General features: G+C 39.4%; 1 protein-coding gene across 2 annotated transcripts in view; it reads right to left on the bottom strand.

Moving 5' to 3' along the window:
• The window catches only part of POLR3A (RNA polymerase III subunit A), a 275,253-nt gene that overhangs the window by 69,688 nt on the left and 187,245 nt on the right, over positions 1-18,320 (bottom strand). Inside the window, exon 22 of one of the 2 annotated variants that reach the window (XM_069240171.1) lies at positions 12,028-12,063. The exons of the other annotated variant lie outside the window; for it this stretch is intronic. Within the exon in view, the coding sequence (XP_069096272.1) occupies positions 12,028-12,063 (36 nt within the window). The remainder of the gene's footprint in view (positions 1-12,027; positions 12,064-18,320) is intronic. 2 annotated transcript variants of the gene reach the window in all.

Below are 18,320 nucleotides of genomic sequence, written 5' to 3' on the forward strand. Positions count from 1 at the left end.
ACTTGTTAAGAAAAGGAAAGATTCATGCAACAAAGGCACAATGGATGTATGTACTCCTGGTGTGGAAATCGCAGATTATTGAATGTTAATTATTTTTTTCATTTACAAAAGAGACAAGACAAAACAAAGCTTATCTGTATCAGAAGCTGCATAAGTATGAGACTCAATGTAGTATATTGTCCATTGAGGAGGTTGCTTAGCATTTAAGAGTTAATTATATATTGTAATGTTTTAGTTTCAGAAAGGTCACTTTCATATCAAGAATAGAAGAGTTTGTTACACATAGACCTCATTAAGGTACATCCTTTTACAGCTGGGATCTGATGCAGAGCATTGATAAAGATCATATTAAACTTCTATCTACCCACGTCGACCTGTAGACATCAATGCGGAGAGTGACAAGGCAGATTAGTGATATCCAGTGTTTGTTTTTGCTTACCCCATGCCCCCTTCTACTACTGTCCAACAAACTATTTTGGGTGAGGTCAGTTGTAAATGAGATTAGGTTGGAAGAGTGCAGCGCTCCAGATGGACCCAGGGGGCAAGGTGATTTCTTACAATTCTGTGCTCACTATGCCATAGCAATTAAGCTAGATCTCACTGATGAGGTTTATATAGGCCGAAATCAGTTTGGGGTTGCTTTCAACCATTTAAAGGGAACTTGGGAGGGAGTTTGGACTGGACTGTTCCTTTTAGAGCAAGACCAAGGCTGATTTGCATTTGGCATATGGGTGCTCTCTTTATAGAACGACACTGATTAATTCAAGCATGTCACTCATTATTACGTTTTTGTTTTCTTCTGCTGCCCAGGATGCAGCAAATCTTGTGTGACCTGCTGACGCCCGTATCTTATCCACGGGCTGAAATATTATGCTCCTCACAAGCTAAAAGAATTGCGGTATCTTTGGTTACTCTTCCTCGGGGCTCCAAGGCTTTACTGATCCAATTCGAATGCAGTTACCTGTGAATATCAACTGGGCCTAAACCACACTAAAATAATGCAGACTAAGGTTAAAAACAATAAACATGTTCTAAATCAGCCATTGCACAGCACAAGGAGATCACTGTAGGTAACAGATGTGCTACAATAAAGTTGTGTAAATGAGAAAAAAGTCTGCTCTCACATGACTGTCTTTAATGTAATCACATGTACTTAGTTATGTTTTTAGGAAAGAGAACGGTTAACTACTCTGATAAGGTGCGAATGTGTACCAAGTGTCAAGGAACAGGACAGTACCATACAAAATCTGATCAAGCAAATCACGAAATACAAGAGGTGGGTTGTGGCATACTGAGGATGCCTGTTATCTAAGAGGTCTAAAAATATGACAACGCCTTAAAGAACAGACCCCTAAAAGCTAAAGTTGAGAAAAGACATGCCAGCCTTGGGGATCTAACTGCTGAGGACTTTGACGACCAAGGGAACAGGGAAGTAGTGGAGAGGGTTCTGTTGTCCAAACCAAAGGGCAAATACGTAGTTCTTCAAGAACTTTTGAAACTTTATGAAGTCATCCTCAAGTCTCAGGTAAACAAAGAGAGAATGTCCAAGGGAGGAGTCCTAAACATTAAGAGTTTTCCGCTAAATCTTACATCTAGTCAAGTGGGTAGTCAACAGAATCTCTCGGCATACCGGCTGGTCGGTAAGTTTGAATAATTTTGAGATACAGTGCGAGAAACTCCATTTGGTGGAGTGGGGATTCACATGGCAGGCAGGAGTTACTGGGCTACAACTGTGGTTGTTCGGGTCATTTGCATCAGGTGTCTGTCCTACTACTGCTTTGCAAACTTGGCCAGTCATACACTTTTTTCTCTTCAGTCTCAGGGTATAGAGGGTGAGCATTTAAAGTCATCTGACGAAGTTGGTGTTGCGGTGCAGAGACTCAGAACTCAAGAGTTAAGCAGACAAAATAACTCATTGTCAAGACCAGTGCCTGTCTTATTGAAAAGGAAAGTACTCTAACATCACAACAAAACGAAACACTACATACATTAATGTGGATTCAGTACAGGATACTACAATCACATCTAAGGAGTCACTGCTATGTGTGATATTCCTCACACCATTTACAGTTGCAACAAAGCTACTATGCTGCCCACACAATCTACCCTGTACAAGCGGAGAAAAAAGGCGATAGGCATGAATAAGGCACATGTGTAAGCTTACTATGAGGAAGTGCAAGCAACCTCATTTAGGTAACCTGTATGTCAGTTTGTTCAAATCTTTAGCACAGAGTTCAAACTGGAAACTTTTAGTCTCCTGACTGTCAGGCTTATCTTTTAAAGTTCAAGATGCAGCCTCTCTGTCTTTATTTTCCGGCAGTGTTACCCGTTCACTGGGATATGCCTCAGTGTGTAGATTAGTGATGTGCTGTTGGAATTAGCACCAGCAGTGTCTTTGTCAGCAGGCCCAGGATCATGGGGCCAGTCTGTCGAGTCTTGCTACTGTGAACAGCATGGCAAACCTTGGCAGCAGTTGCTTGTGTTTGATAGCTGATGTCTGTAGGGTGATGTTTCATTACAGCACTGTTGCCAATCCTTACAAGGTCACGAAGCACATTGAAGCAGCACAGAACAAGTCTATCTGGGCACTTTTCTGGGATATCTGATAGCATGCTGGTGCTTGTGCTTGCTGATGAGCCTAGGAAGGCCGGCTTACCCCTCACAGCTTAGGTCAGCACTAGATACGCTCGCCTATAAGGCATCGCTTTTGGGTGCTCCACACACGGTAGCACAAGTGGCTTCCCCTCCTGGACAGTCTCTCCTCCTGCAGGGCAGGCACCCTGGTGCTTAGGAAGATGTTCCCTCAGCTCTAGGAGTCTGGCTGTCAAGCAGACATCATACCTGGAACACAGAAACTACTTTGTGGAACACTCCCGTCTTTAGTCACAATGCATTTGGGGCCAGAATAAAGCAGAATCATATGGTTCCCACTTTTATATTCATTTTCCAGTCAGGGGTTATTAATCCACTGACTAAAGTCAAGGAACCAGTTTGGGATGGGTCCTTTTCAGAGGCCCTTTACTGGCTGCAGCACAAGGTGACGGCTGTTACAGAAGGTAGTAATGGTGCTGGCTCCAAGAAGGGGTATAGCATGAAGAAGGTATACCTGGCTGTCCTGATCTTTCTTGAAGTAGCAATCAGAGAAAGACAAGTGGGAAGTGTTGTAATACTAGTTAGATAGAATAGATAGCTATAGAATGTAGAATGTAGAATAGAATGTAGAATGTAGAATTCTGTGTGGGGAGATCAGAGTCAGTTGGGAGAGGAGGCTTTGCTGATCAGACGCTGTCGGTGAGCCTTTATTATTGATGCTTCTTGAAATAAAAGAAACACAAAGAACATCTGCAAGTGTGTACATCTTTGATTACAACAATTTGGTGACGAGTGTTGTTTAGGCTCATCGAATATTCTATATTGTGGATCCGGTGGAGGAAAGTTTTGGCGTTTTTATCTTCAAAGTACTCACCGCTTTTCAAAAAGGTACTGTAGCTGTGGGATTTGGAAATTTCCTCTTTCCTTATTAATTTATCGCCGCTTCAAGCACTCATTAATGAAGTGTACTAGTTTCCTAGCAACGGTTGCTAGTCATGCTGGAGTACTGTTTGTGTAATTGTATTGTGCCCAATCTCCAATGAAAACAAATATAACGCTCATCAACGGCGGCCATTTTGTATGTCGATTTGGATATACATTGCTTTCAATTGACCAAGGAGTATACAGTAGCCATTTTAAGTTTGCAGGAGAGTTTCAGATTCTTGAAGAACGTTTTGGACACTGTGGAATATATAAAAATATATATATATATATATTAATAAATATTTAAAGGAATAAATAAACTATGGCTCATAATAATTTTATTAACCAACCTGCGTTGTTTTTAAATAATCCTGGCAAACCTGTAATGAAATGGAGAAATTGGCATAGAGCATTTGAAAATTACTTGGTGGCTATTGATGGAATTTTTTTTGATCCAGAACGGAAAAAAGCATTGATGTTTGGCCTATTAGGCAATACAGGTCAAGAAATCTTTGACAATCTACCGGAGTATGAATCGCCTCCTGGACAATTTATTCCATTGAACGAGTATGAGGAAGCAGTTAAACGTATGGAAAAACAATTCACAGAGGAGCCCAATGTAATGGTGGAGAGGCACAGTTTCTTCAAACGGAAGCAAATGGAGAATGAAAGCGTAGAGGAGTACATCGCTTCTTTGAGAGTCTTAGCTTCTTCATGCGAATTTAATGAGATGACTGATACCTATATTCGAGATCAATTTGTATTTCAATGTTATTAAAAAAAAATACAAGAAAGGTTGTTGGCATGCAGAAATCCAACATTACAAGAGGTTGTTGACATAGCCAAAGGAATTGAGAGATCGCTACTGTCCACTAAAGCTTTAACATCTGTAGATGTTTCTAATACAGATGTATATATGGTACAGGATCAATAAACTAAAGACACTAAAGACAAAGATAGCAAGTACTACGGAAGGAAAAGTATACAATGTTACAGATGTGGGTCAAAATCACATTTGGGTAATAATTCCAAATGTCCAGCGTTAGGAAAAAAATGTATTAAATGTAAAAAAGTCGGTCATTTTGCTGTTGTATGTAGAAGTACAAAAGAGGGCAATCAAATTAGAATTAATACAGTTGATAATTTTGATGAAGAAATGTGTGCAAATATTGACCTAACTGTAGAAGATGATGGTTGTAGGAAAATGATGAACAGATATAAAGCACCACTTGGTTGTGTTAGTATTGGAGGGAAAGAATTGGAGGTCATGGCAGATTCTGGTTCTCCTATTACTATATTAGATAAGGACAAATTTGAGAAAGTTTGGAAAAACTTGAAATTAGAAAAGAGTGATGTAAACCCAAAGGCGTTTGGAGAGTTTGATATTAACATGGTGGGATATTTTTGTGACACTTTGAAATGTAAAAGTTGCAGCATCGATACTAAGATATATGTTGCTGAAAATGGCAGGAACATCGTTGGTTGGCAGGATTTGGGTAGACTGGGAATAATTTTGAAACCAGGATCAACTAATCTAATCATTCTAGGTGATATACCATGTTCAGATTTCAATAGCATTGGGGATACTGATATGTATTTGACTCTTGAAAAGGTGTTGACTGATAATCAGGATGTTTTTGCGAATCATATTGGATGAGTGAAGGGATTTGAACACGAAATTAAGTTGAAAGCAACAGCTACACCTGTCATTCATAAAGTGCGTCCTGTTCCACTGTCTGTTAGAAAGGAGTTAAAAGATTTATTAAAGAAATTGTGTGATGAAGGTGTGATTGAACGCACAGATTCTTCTGAGTGGGTGTCGGCTATTGTAGTTACAAAAAAGAAAACTGGTGATATACGGTTATGTGCTGACTTGAGATCCTTGAACAGGAATATTGTAGTAGATTGTCACCCATTGCCCAGGATACAAGAAATTCTAGCAGCTACTAATGGTTCAGGATATTTTTCGTTGATTGACCTTAAGTCAGCATATCATCAAGTCAAATTGTGTGAATCATCAAAAGATTATACCACTTTCGTAACACCATTTGGAGCGTACAGATATGTACGCTTACCTTTTGGACTTGCTTCAGCCGCTAGTGTATTTCAAAAGCTGATGGATTTTCTTTTTCAAGATATGGATGGTATTGAGAAATTTCAGGATGATATTTTGGTGCATGCGAAAACATCTTCTGAACACAATGTCATTTTGAATAAAGTGTTAAGTATTTTAAGAGAAAGCGGGATGACAGTGAGTAGATCGAAATGTAAGTTCTTTTGTACAGAAATAGAGTATTTGGGACACACTTTATCGGCTGATGGTATAAAACCAAAGGAGGATTTACTTAAAGCAATTCGTGAAGTTCCCAGACCTAGGGATAAGGAAACTCTAAAATCTTTTCTTGGGTTAAGTGAGTACTATTCTAGGTTCATTATGGATTATGCTGGCATAGTTGAACCTCTTAGGAAACTGCTAAGAAAGTAAAATTTGAATGGTCACATGAGCAAGAAACTGCATTTATAAATGTAACAAATGCCATATTGAAAGCACCAGCTTTGCAATCTTATGATACGAAAGGACGCAACAGAATCACTGTTGATGCTAGTGCAACAGGTATAGGAGATGTGTTTACTCAGATAGTGTCTGGAAAGGAAGTTACAGTAGCTTTTGTTTCTAGAATGCTTCGGAAATCAGAATGTTTTTACAGTACCATCGAAAGAGAGGCATTGGCTTGCGTTTGGGCCGTGGAGAAATTGAAGACATATCTTTGGGGCAATGAGTTTGAGTTAGTAACTGATCATAAACCATTGGTATACATGATGGATGGGAGGAGTAATACGAAGGCATCTTCTAGGTTGATCAGATTATTATCTAAGTTACAAGAATATAACTTTGTGATAAAACACATTTCTGGTGGTCTGAATAGACGTGCTGATTGTCTATCCAGGTTACCTTTGGAAGATGATGATCACAGAAATTTTTTGGATGATGAATGTATAATGGCATATATGGATGGTGTAGAACATTGTGCTGGTGTGATTTCTGCTGAGGAGTGGTGCAAAGCTTCTGAAAGTGATTCAGTATTACAACAAGTAATGAAATATGTCACTGAAGGGTGGCCTCCTAGCAGAAATGTAGGTAACGTATTAAAGAATTTTTCACAAGTAGCTGATGAATTGAGTATTGAATGTGGAATTTTAATGAGACATGATTTGTATGTTCCACCACAAGCTTTAAAGAAAAGGTTGATTGGATTGGCCCATAAAGGACATCCTGGCACTAGTCTTACAAAGAAAGCTTTAAGATCATATTATTGGTGGCCTGGGCTTGACAATGATGTTAATATGTATCTAGATAACTGTGTGGAGTGTATTAGATCTGACAAACATTGGAAAATGAGCAAAAAGGAATTACAACCTGTTTTGATACCTGATGCACCATGGGAGAAAATAGCTATAGGTATTTCAGGACCATTTACTTTACTTGAATCAGATATGCGTTACTTAATTGTCATCACAGATTATTACTTTAAATGGATTCACTGGGAATTTTTAAGTAATGTTAGTACTGAAACGGTTGTTGAATTTTTAAGAAAAATATTTGCAATTGAAGGTTTACCCAGAATTTTAGTATCTGACAATGGTACACAATTAACTTCACAGAAAATGTGTGAATTTTTGGAATGTCATGGTATTCGACAAGAAAAAAGTCCTCTTTACAATCCTTCATCGAATGGTCAAGTAGAACGCATGAATAGATTTATGAAAGAAGGTATTCAATTAGCATTAGCATCTAAATTAGATGTATATGAATTTTTACGAGAGAAAGTGTATGGGTATAATTGTACTACAAATTCTACAACTGGATTTTCACCTTTCCTTTTGATGAGAGGTAGGAAGGAGAAAACTTTACTCACTCCTAAATTTGGCAAGGTTGTGAATAATGGTAATATGGTCAAAATTGTGGATGATAATGAACTTCAAGTTAAACAAAAAATTATCGACAAACAAGTAAAAACTAAACATTATTATGATAAAATAAATAGAGTGAGATCTGGAGTATTCAACGTAGGTGATTGGGTTCTTGTAAGAAAACCCTATAAAGTACAAAAAGGGGAGTCGGTATACTCTGCTCCAGTGCAAGTTTTGAAAGTATCTAATGGTTCTGTTCTTTTGAAAGATAAGGGTTGGTGGAGTAAAAATGCAGTGATCTTGTTAAAACCACATCAAGAGAGCATTTTGAAAAATGTAGGAAACAGAGTTGATGTTCATTTGGAAAATAGGGATTATTATGATTTTGGAGATTTAACTAGTGATGGAATGGAGGGAAAATCCAATTGCAGAATTGATGGAAACAATAGTAGGAGTAATAGTAGTATTTGTGACAATGAAATGCATAATTTAGAAATGGCACAGAGAGTTACAGAGAATGAATTAACTGATGTAACTGATGTTAATTTGAGAACTAAAAGGAAAAGACAAGTTCCAAATAAGTATTCTGAATTTGAAATGTATTAATGTTTATATGATGTAGTCATTTATTATCATTACTTATCTATTATTATTATTCTTATTATTTTTTTCAGATGTTGTAATACTAGATAGATAGAATAGATAGCTATAGAATGTAGAATGTAGAATAGAATGTAGAATTCTGTGTGGGGAGATCAGAGTCAGTTGGGGAGAGGAGGCTTTGCTGATCAGACGCTGTCGGTGAGCCTTTATTATTGATGCTTCTTGAAATAAAAGAAACACAAAGAACATCTGCAAGTGTGTACATCTTTGATTACAACAGGAAGGCTCATGCAAAGAGACTTCCTAACTTTTAACAACATAATATGCTGACTAGCTTCTATGCCCCTCCGAACAACCATATCGCAGTGGTCAGAAGTAAAAATCTGCGCTCCCCAGGCTGATTTGTCTTCACTGAATTTCGAATGGTAGCCCCATCTCCATCTTCCCAGACTTCGATGTCTGGGGCTGCTTCCCTCAGCTCTAAAAATGCAGGCAATATACATTCAATGCCTAGAAAAACCGTATTCCATCTTCTTCCATGTGCCATGTCAAACCAGGGCCCATCCAAAAACGATCCTGCTCGTCCCAGCAATCATGCGCTACACAACACAAAGTCTTGCAACAATCCACACCTTACAAACACGTACTCTACATACATACAGGATGTCAGCCTTAGGGTATGGGTTTGACATCTAAGGAGAACTTTAGATGAGTTTCCTGGTTCACACACTTCTACTGATCCAGGAAAAGGTCTGTTCAGTAATATGAATCCACAAATACTGGTATGCTGCCACCACCGCTTCATGTCAGCATCCAAAGACATGGATAGCATTCGAATAACAGTAGATAGGTAATGCTTGGGATGCCCCTCCGGGTCACTGGACAGATTAGCATTTAGGTGGAAGATACCTCTGTGTCCAAGCTAGATAAGCATGTCAGCTGGGTGAACAAAAAGTCAGGTTATCAGTTTCACATGCAGTCAAGTCACTCTGGACAGGGTCACAGAAGTGCAGGCAGCATTCCATCCCAACAGGTAGTTTAGGGATCACCAATGCAGTGGCTTATGAATAAGGCAGTATTTTAAATGTAACACTGTCTCGTCTATCAGGAACTAATGAGGGGTATGGAGGAAGAGGCCTTTCAGGACAGGTGTGATGTAGCCATGTCATTTCAAACCAAACAAACTGCATGGTTTTGAACTCTGGACTTTTGAGAAATACACTGGGATGGGGATATTTAAATTACTGAAGAAATCCAAGAGGGACAAGACCATTGCAAGTATTAACAGAGATTTTGAAGGAACAGTGGAGGAACAGTACATTCAGTTTCAAGCAGATGTGGATAGTCAAAAGCATTTTTTGGAAATCACATTTAATTTGGTGGGGGATACAATAGATTAGTAAAGAGTACTTTTGTGTTGTGAGTCTTAGCCACAGGAGAAGGAGGAGTGTAAAATTCTTAGAGCCAAGCTAAGGGGAAGAGGGTGTGGTTGACAAGGCCCAAGAAGAGGTGCTCTGTTTTATAACCACAGAGAGCCAGTTAATCTTACAAGGGGGCAGCACGCACAGGCATGTGCGCTTGTGTTCACATGTAACCAGCCCAAATGCCCCTTACTCTAGCTGCTCCGAGAAGCAGCCTTATCTTAGACACTGGTGGTAAAAGCACTTAGTCCAATTACTGTGAATTTACTATGAGCTTCAGGTAGTGAGTCAATAAAGGTTCAATAAAGGTCCAAAAACCGTACTGACATATGCAGAAAATCCTGGTGGACTAAATAGGCGGAACCAATTTGCTACAGCTGCTGAGACAACAGGCACAATAGAGGGGAAAGTGACTGAATCATAGGCCTGAGTGGTAAACAATTTAAATACTGCTGGAATCTCATGGGATAGTTGCTAAACTGCACAAAAGGCACACAAGCAAAACAGAAATGACAACAGAAGGTCCACCAACAATCCACAGCACTAGGACAAACTTAGTATCAACTGCAAGAGATCCATAACTAATAATCATACTAAGGTAATCCTTCAGATGTTCCCTAATGGCAATCAGTGGTCACAAAGGAAACAACCAGAATACGATGAACCTGCTGAAAACCCAAGCACAATGTTATCGTATCAAAATAAAACTGCAAGTGAAAACCACTTCAGCACCTTTGAGCACGATTTAAGAAATGACATCTTCTCCAATAAATACAGGAGAAAGAGAATTAATGCACCAACAGCAAGTTACATCTGGTCTAAAAAAAACAAGCCAAGAAGTCAAAGCTCTGAAGACAGGATAAGGAAATAGAAAAAACAATATGGAAAGACACCTCCACGGAAGAAAACGAGAGGGGAAACTAAAGGCATTAGAAAACATATCTCAAAGAAATAATATTCACTTTAAAGGTCCTACACTGGGATACGCAATTCACCTTAGATTAGGCAGATGCACTGTTGATACAGCTAGACCGCACACATAAGATTGTAATTTTCGATCCAAGCAGAGAATATGCAATAGATAACTGGACATGCATCCACTTTCTTGTAATAAACAAAAAGATCACGCAGAATATCATAAGGTGATATATTGTACCAGGACTATAATCCACAGATATACCAAGACTTAGGCACTGCCACACATCAATGAATAGGCCACTTAAGGATCACAATTATTTAATAATGATTTATGGAACATGAAGGCTATCATCAACCCAAAATAAGTAAGAGTACTAAAAAACCTACTGATGAACAGAAAGAGTGTGACAGTGCTGGGCAGCCAAGAACTATCTTATAACAAGAACTAGGAAAGGAGAACTAGGTAAAGAAAGGACAGTGCACCCAATTGGGAACAGGACTAGAACAGCAGAAATTAGCATTAATGTCACTTCCTGTACAGAGATATTAGTATTTATAGTAAAGGTGGTGCCTGGAAATTAAGGAGCAATATGCTGCCCGAGCTTGGATGTCACGTTTCATGAACATTTATTGTGATTACAATATATTTTATATCATATGGACTGAGATGTGTTAATTCGTGTTCTGCGACTTTTTAATCAAAATGACCTTTGAGAGCGGAATGGAAGAGGAGAAGCACTCCACATACGATGGAAATGAAAGAATGAAAATGAATGAGTGCCGGGGGACCATTTTTGTATGTATGTATGTGGTATTTATATAGCGCAAAAATAGCCAAAGAGCTGCAGAGCGTAATCAAGATAACTTTAACAGGAACTTTGATACCAAGGGACCCAAAGGACATTGAACTAGGAACTGTGATGAATGCACAGACGCACTGCATACTGATGAGAGCTAAGCAATGAGACAGATGCTTTTGCAACACTGGGATAAAGTTGCAACATATTTAATCTCATCGCATAAGGTGAAGATGGTCCAAATTATGCAGCAAAATCATCTGAACATTTTGTAATACTGACATAGTGAATCCTGAACAGACACTGAAGAAAATTGTCCCTATCAAGGGCAGATAACCTATAGTGGGTTTGTCATTCACGGAACTATAGTTAAGAAGGTGGATTTTCTATTTACAGTGGTTAAGATTCCTATTTCTTGAGTTTGGTGGTATATTAAAGTAAACATTGAAACTTTTGAAATAGGTCATCAAAAGTAGCAAACGTTTCTAGAAGTGCACTGTAATTGAAATATACTGCTAATGAAGAGCAGGGGATGAACAACATATGCCAGATCTTTCACATGATTATTCATTAAAAATATTTAACCTAAAAATGTGCTTCAGAAGCCAATGTCGCATAGCCTGCAAACACTCATTACAAAAATGCCACACAAAATTATAGAGCATTTCAGCCATCTGTTTAACATTCCTGTAAGTAAAACAAAGTAACATCAGCCCGAATGACAACATCTCACTCACACTGCACAGGCTGACGTTACTGTAAAGTTCCTTCATGCAGTAAGTATACAATAGGCATGGGTGCATTATTAAAAAAAAAAAAAACAACACAAGATGCTCTTGAACAGCCCATGCTGTATGTACCTTATGATACTTTCCAGAACCGGTCCCGGTAAGAGTCTTTTTTGATGAACAAAACAAAGACATAGTGGTAGGCATTTATATATATTACAAAAACGTTAAATAAGAATGACCAGTATACCAAATGAAGTTGAACAACCACAATAATATAGAACAAATGTCCTTGTTTAAGTTAAACAAAACCCACGCAGAATTGAAGGTGAGCTTAGTTTATTTTAATTAAGCACAGTTTGCAAAACAACACATTTTATAATATGTACATGTACAAAAGTGATTTCAAAATGATTTATCAATTTAGCCCTGCGGAATAGGATTGTCATTTACTACATTTCTCCTGGTCAGTAATGATAGAGAAGTGGAGGCTACATCTTCCACTGCACACAGAAGACGTCAGGGGATAAGTGAAAAGTCTTGGGAGCACTATAAAGCCACAAAATCTGTGACCCAAATCAGAGATGAAGGAAGGTTTAACTAGGGTCAACCCCTTCATTTGTGAAAAGCAAGGAACCTCACAGATTGCCTACGATGGCACATTCTAACACCTAGTAATTATGAAGCCTCTATCTTCAGTACCATCACAGAGCTTTTAACCCTGCTCCATGCCACTTGAGTGGACTCGAGGAATTAACATTTGTTAAACAGTCACGGCCTCCATTTCACACTGCCATATGTGAATGAAAAGTAAAGACATGACTCATTAATTTGTTTGGTACACTGTAAATCACATGAATAACAAGAATGTGAGGAATAAGTACTGCACGTACAGATGACAACTTGGCCCCTTTACCATCAATAAATTGTTTTCTGTTGATATGATTGGGTTTATAGCTCTGCAATGCATTTTTTTGAAAATTTATTTATACACATTTGTGCAGAGAACAACAGAAAAAAAACAGTACAAGCAGTACAGGGCCTAACAGTAGTCCATAACAATAATATGGCAGGTGAGTGGTGCAAAAACACATAATCCCATCAGTAGGAGAGCATAAACATTTGCAAAGCAATAGGGTCTCGCATTTCTCCGAGTTACAGCTATTAGCAATTGTAAACTCCCAACCGGTCTTTTCTTGCCACATTGAATGGAGAAAGAAACAGCACGATCGCGCTGCCACAGTTCACTCGTAGTGAAACCTATCGGCAAAAGTGCAATTATCTACGTAACCGGCAAAAGTGCAATTAACTATGTAACAGTGTCGATGGTACGCAAAGCGCTCGACTTCTGCCAAGCGAGATCGTGCTGCGAACAAAAGATAAAAAGTAGTCCACAAACCGGACGGGAAACAGCGAGCCTCGCATGTTTTTAGTACTTGGTCGCTGCGCTCGAGGAGGGCTAACCACAGGAAAAGGTATGACGTATGCGTGCGTTCCACTAATGAAAGCAAGCAGATTTTAACAGGCAAGCCCACGAACCAATGAAGGACACTGACGTGACATGGAAGGGGCTATGAGCCATTTTCTAACTCCTAAAGCATCTCGCAAGTGAAACGCACGCGCAAGCGATGCAGGCTCGACCCTAAAAAATAAACCTTCAGTAGGCAAAGCAAGAGGAACAGGGGGAAACAAAAGGAGCCACCCACTATCGGGTGACTCAATGCAGTCAGACGGAAGTAGAGAGGAGGGCCAGACAATCTGAGAACCATGCAACTCGAGCCACATGCCCGCGCCCATACAGTTGTCCCAGAGTCCCACCCGTATAATTTCAGGATCAGTAAGGTAAACTGACAGACTGGCATCGCAAACCGCCCATGCAACCCCCCACCTTGGAGCCGCTGTTATGCAGCATCTCCCGTCCTCACTCCCACCACTCTAACGCAGGTCCACTAAACAGTATCCCCAGTATGGCAATCAGTGTCAGACTTGTGGTGGGTCACAGCAGCTGGCACACCAATTTCCCCCATTTTCAGCACCCTCTCCCCCCAATAAATGTTCCACCACACCACCCTAGAGTTCCAAATCGCGCTCGGCATGTTCGTCTATATGGACCCAGCGGAGCCAATATTCCTCGCAGTTGCCCATTCAAGGAGGTCTGATAACCATTTGTTGCTGGTCGGGGGATTTGGGCTGGCCCAATGAATAGCAATGTGGCACCTCACAAGCAACAACCCCAGCTGCGCAAAAAGAAATGCCATTTTGCAACCATTTCTAGGAAGAGAGCTGTGCACTGCATTAATTGTGAACTAAGAGGTAGGCCATGTCTTCGTGGACTGCGCACACAAGCTTGGCGCACATTAAGTTTTTGAGAGAGGTTAATCATTGGAGTTGTGGGAGCAGGTTAGCAACAACTATCATTAGATACAAGAAATGGCTGTTCCCAAACTGCAAAAGAGACAAGAATACACAAATAATAAACTACACTGTGGAGGAGCGCTATAAGGGAAAGATATTCTAAATCTCTGTAGGGCAAGAACCAACAGCTTGTCACTTTACCTCCATAATCAAATACAAAGTTTATTCAAATAGGAATTCTAGCTCTTGTATTTGAAACATGGAGCAGGTTGGGAGCCTAGGTCTGAAAGTTACACATAGGTTTGGGCCAGAGAGGATGCTGATCCCTGTAAAGCATAACTTCAGCCTTGAAAGAATTAAGTTTGTGCCAATTATCCAGTGGCTAAATTAGATTTCTTTGCAGCAAAATGTAAAATCAACAGACCATAAACAATCATCTTTTCCAATATAAGCACACGTCAGTTTTCATCAGCATACAGATAAACAAAATGTAAATACAATTAAAAAAATTGCAAATAAATATCAAACAAACTGAGTAAAACATAAGCCTAAAGAGGACTCCATTCTTCCAAATTAAATAAATTAAAGGGAGTTGGGAATTCTTTCTACTTAGATGAAAATCATCCAATCCAATGCAAAATATACCCTTCCTATCACAGTTGATGCCAATGGTTCACAAAACGTAGACAGTCCTTCACATGGCAAAATGTTAATGACACATAGTATCAGGCCATTAAGAACACTGACGTGCCTTTCCTGTGCAGGACATTCACTAGATATAGTGGGACTGCTCTCAACTCCTGAGTGTAGGAAAGCCTGCCTGCAGTCGGATGAGACGGTCCTGACTTTCAAATTTGTACTCAAAGACATGAGTGACAAGGGAGGTCTGGACAGTGGTCTACAGCTGGTTAGGACCGAGAGGGTAAAAGAACAGATTTTGAGTGCAGATGGCAGAGTTTCTTAGTAGGAATTGAGGATGCACAATGAAGTCACATTAAGAAAAGCCAAAAGGATGAAGGCTAAAAATACAATGTGGTTAGCTATACGAGTAAAAACAGAAACTGTTCCACAGATATAAGCTTAAAGTGATGCCTTTACAGAGTTGTATCGTGCTTCAGCTGTGCAAGTTCAAAAACAGCAGACTCCAGAAATGGTGTTGCATAAAGCACTGCAAATAACTCACTGACAAAACACTCAATCCTTTGTACAGAGGACAAAGAATTTGTTCTGGAAGAGCAACTATCTTTTAGAGGACCGGAGACAACCAAGTAAAGCGAGAAGCCCACCTTTATTGCAGTTGGATTATCCTCCATTTGCGGCTACTGGTGTCCTTGCATGCAACATAGGTTTAAACTCTTTTGTGGATCTGCCACAGCAGAAACTGAACTACACTTCAAGTGAACTGCATTACGATAAAGCACCCCTCTTATACAAAGTGCCTGCTTGAGGGTAGCCAGAAGACTAAGAAAAAAATATAGCACTACAGAGCTGTAAATGTGAATTCTAGGATTTTGTTTAATATGGGAGTTGTGAGTGATACGAAATAGACAATGACGCTCGAGCTGTCTATAGTGTCGCTCATCACTCAATGTGAAATGCATCCCTTTATTCAGTTACCCATCTACAATTTTATGTTAAATATAAGTTCCAAATTTGTCTTCTACTGTGAACAGGCTTTATAAATTGTGGAATTACACAGAAGTAAATAAAGATGTTACGATGGCTGGCTCTAAGAGCATTGGTAGGTCACAGCAGTGGAAAACAAGCTTTGATTGTCACTGCTGTGATGTACTTGCAGAGAATAACATTTTGTAAAGCCTATTTGTAATAGTGGATGGACACTGAACGTATACAAGTGTGTAGTCAGCAGTATTTTACTGTGCTCATTAATGTGTAAAGCATGTTATTAAAACAAAAAGGAGGGTGCTTAATACAGGGAGAAGGAATTCAGATCCTTTTGAAAAACTGAAGGCAAGTAAAAACAATCCCAAAACTTTGAACCGCCCTTTTGAAACCATTATATTATGTAAAGCAGTCACAGGAGTGTACTCTGTAAACACACTTCCTTGGCCTCTATTTTTGACTTATTTTGCCTTAAGTCAAGAGTCCAATCAGCTGTTGAAATTAGCACATATGGTTCATAAATACAAGAGTGTTATTTTGTTTTAATGGTTTATGAACATAAAGTTGTATATTGATTTTATTTATCAACATAAAACGTGTTGTTTTGTTGATGGATTGTCCAAATTATATTATCACTTTGGTCATGTTTTACATGTGTAAGATTTTCATATTGATTATACTTAATGTTTTGCTAATAGCTTCTCAAAGTAATACTTCACTTGAGCACAAGGTCCTTGAGTATCTTTACTTATTGTGCAAGGAAAAAATTGCTACGAAAAATTTGTAAATAATTCAATTTTTCATAACAGTTCTATACAGACGATGAAGGTTGCATGCAGCTGTAAAATACAAATATATATATATATATATATATATATTGAAAATGTCACTTACCCAGTGTACATCTGTTCGTGGCATTGGTCGCTGCAGATTCCCATGTTGTGCACAGTCCGCCATCTGGTGTTGGGTCGGAGTGTTACAAGTTGTTTTTCTTCGAAGAAGTCTTTCGAGTCACGAGACCGAGGGACTCCTCCTCTTTGCTTCCATTGCGCATGGGCGTCGGCTCCATCTTAGATTGTTTTCCCCGCAGAGGGTGAGGTAGGAGTTGTGTGTGTTAGTAATAGTGCCCATGCAATGGAATGAATAAGTATGTACAAATTAAGGTTAAGTAATATATATATATATACAAATGTACAAATGTTGAAGATAACTTCCAACGGCTACAGGCTCCCGGGGAGGCGGGTGGGCACATGTGAATCTGCAGCGACCAATGCCACAAACAGATGTACACTGGGTAAGTGACATTTTCAGTTCGATGGCATCTGTTGCTGCAGATACACATGTTGTGCATAGACTAGTAAGCAGTTATCTCCCCAAAAGCGGTGGCTCAGCCTGTAGGAGTGGAAGTAGTCTGAAACAAAGTTCTCAGTACGGCTTGTAACCAAAAATATAAATGTACACTGTTCCAAAAAGAGATATATATGTCAAAGGTCATTAAAACAGACAGAACCCGTAATTCCAGGAGCGAGAACCCTCAAGCATCCTAATGGATGACTAGCATCATCATCGGGATTAGCTCCTCACTAGGCTGGCACTGCAATGCCTAGTGGGCACCCCAAAGAGGGGGCTCTCAGCCAGTTTTTAAGATAGTGAATCAAAAAAATGTGTGATAAAGGTGCTATAAGTCACCATCAAAAAAAGAGAGAAAAGGAGAATTAAAATTGGTTACTCATCCATTAAACTCCATTATTTAATCAGATTACTGCTAGAAGGATGAGGACCAAGATTAAAAAAAGGGTTGAAAGTGCTAGAGAGGATTATGCTCAAAACACCTTTCAAAAATTGATTAAATATAGTAGAGTGTTCTTCGAATAGGAAAGAGTCTCTATAATACGGTCGACATGTTTCGCGTCTGTTGGTCCATACGTATCCATCGACGCTTCTTCAGGACCTAAATCAATACATAACTAACCTCTTTTAAGTAAGTATCATCAATATAGATACAACAAAACCGGTCACTTACTTAAGATGTCTGGTAATACAGGTTCCCACCCCCTAGGTGAGAACAGGTTCCATGGGTCAAACGTCTCTAGGACTCAAGATGACAAATTACTGTCAGAAGTCCTCGATCGGGACCTACCCTGGGAAACCTGGTTTCCGGGTGACGGTCTCCCAGGGTAGGTCCCGATCGAGGACTTCTGACAGTAATTTGTCATCTTGAGTCCTAGAGACGTTTGACCCATGGAACCTGTTCTCACCTAGGGGGTGGGAACCTGTATTACCAGTCATCTTAAGTAAGTGACCGGTTTTGTTGTATCTATATTGATGATACTTACTTAAAAGAGGTTAGTTATGTATTGATTTAGGTCCTGAAGAAGCGTCGATGGATCCGTATGGACCAACAGACGCGAAACATGTCGACCGTATTATAGAGACTCTTTCCTATT

The sequence above is a fragment of the Pleurodeles waltl genome, chromosome 6, assembly GCF_031143425.1.
Source record: "Pleurodeles waltl isolate 20211129_DDA chromosome 6, aPleWal1.hap1.20221129, whole genome shotgun sequence".
NCBI lineage: Eukaryota > Metazoa > Chordata > Amphibia > Caudata > Salamandridae > Pleurodeles > Pleurodeles waltl.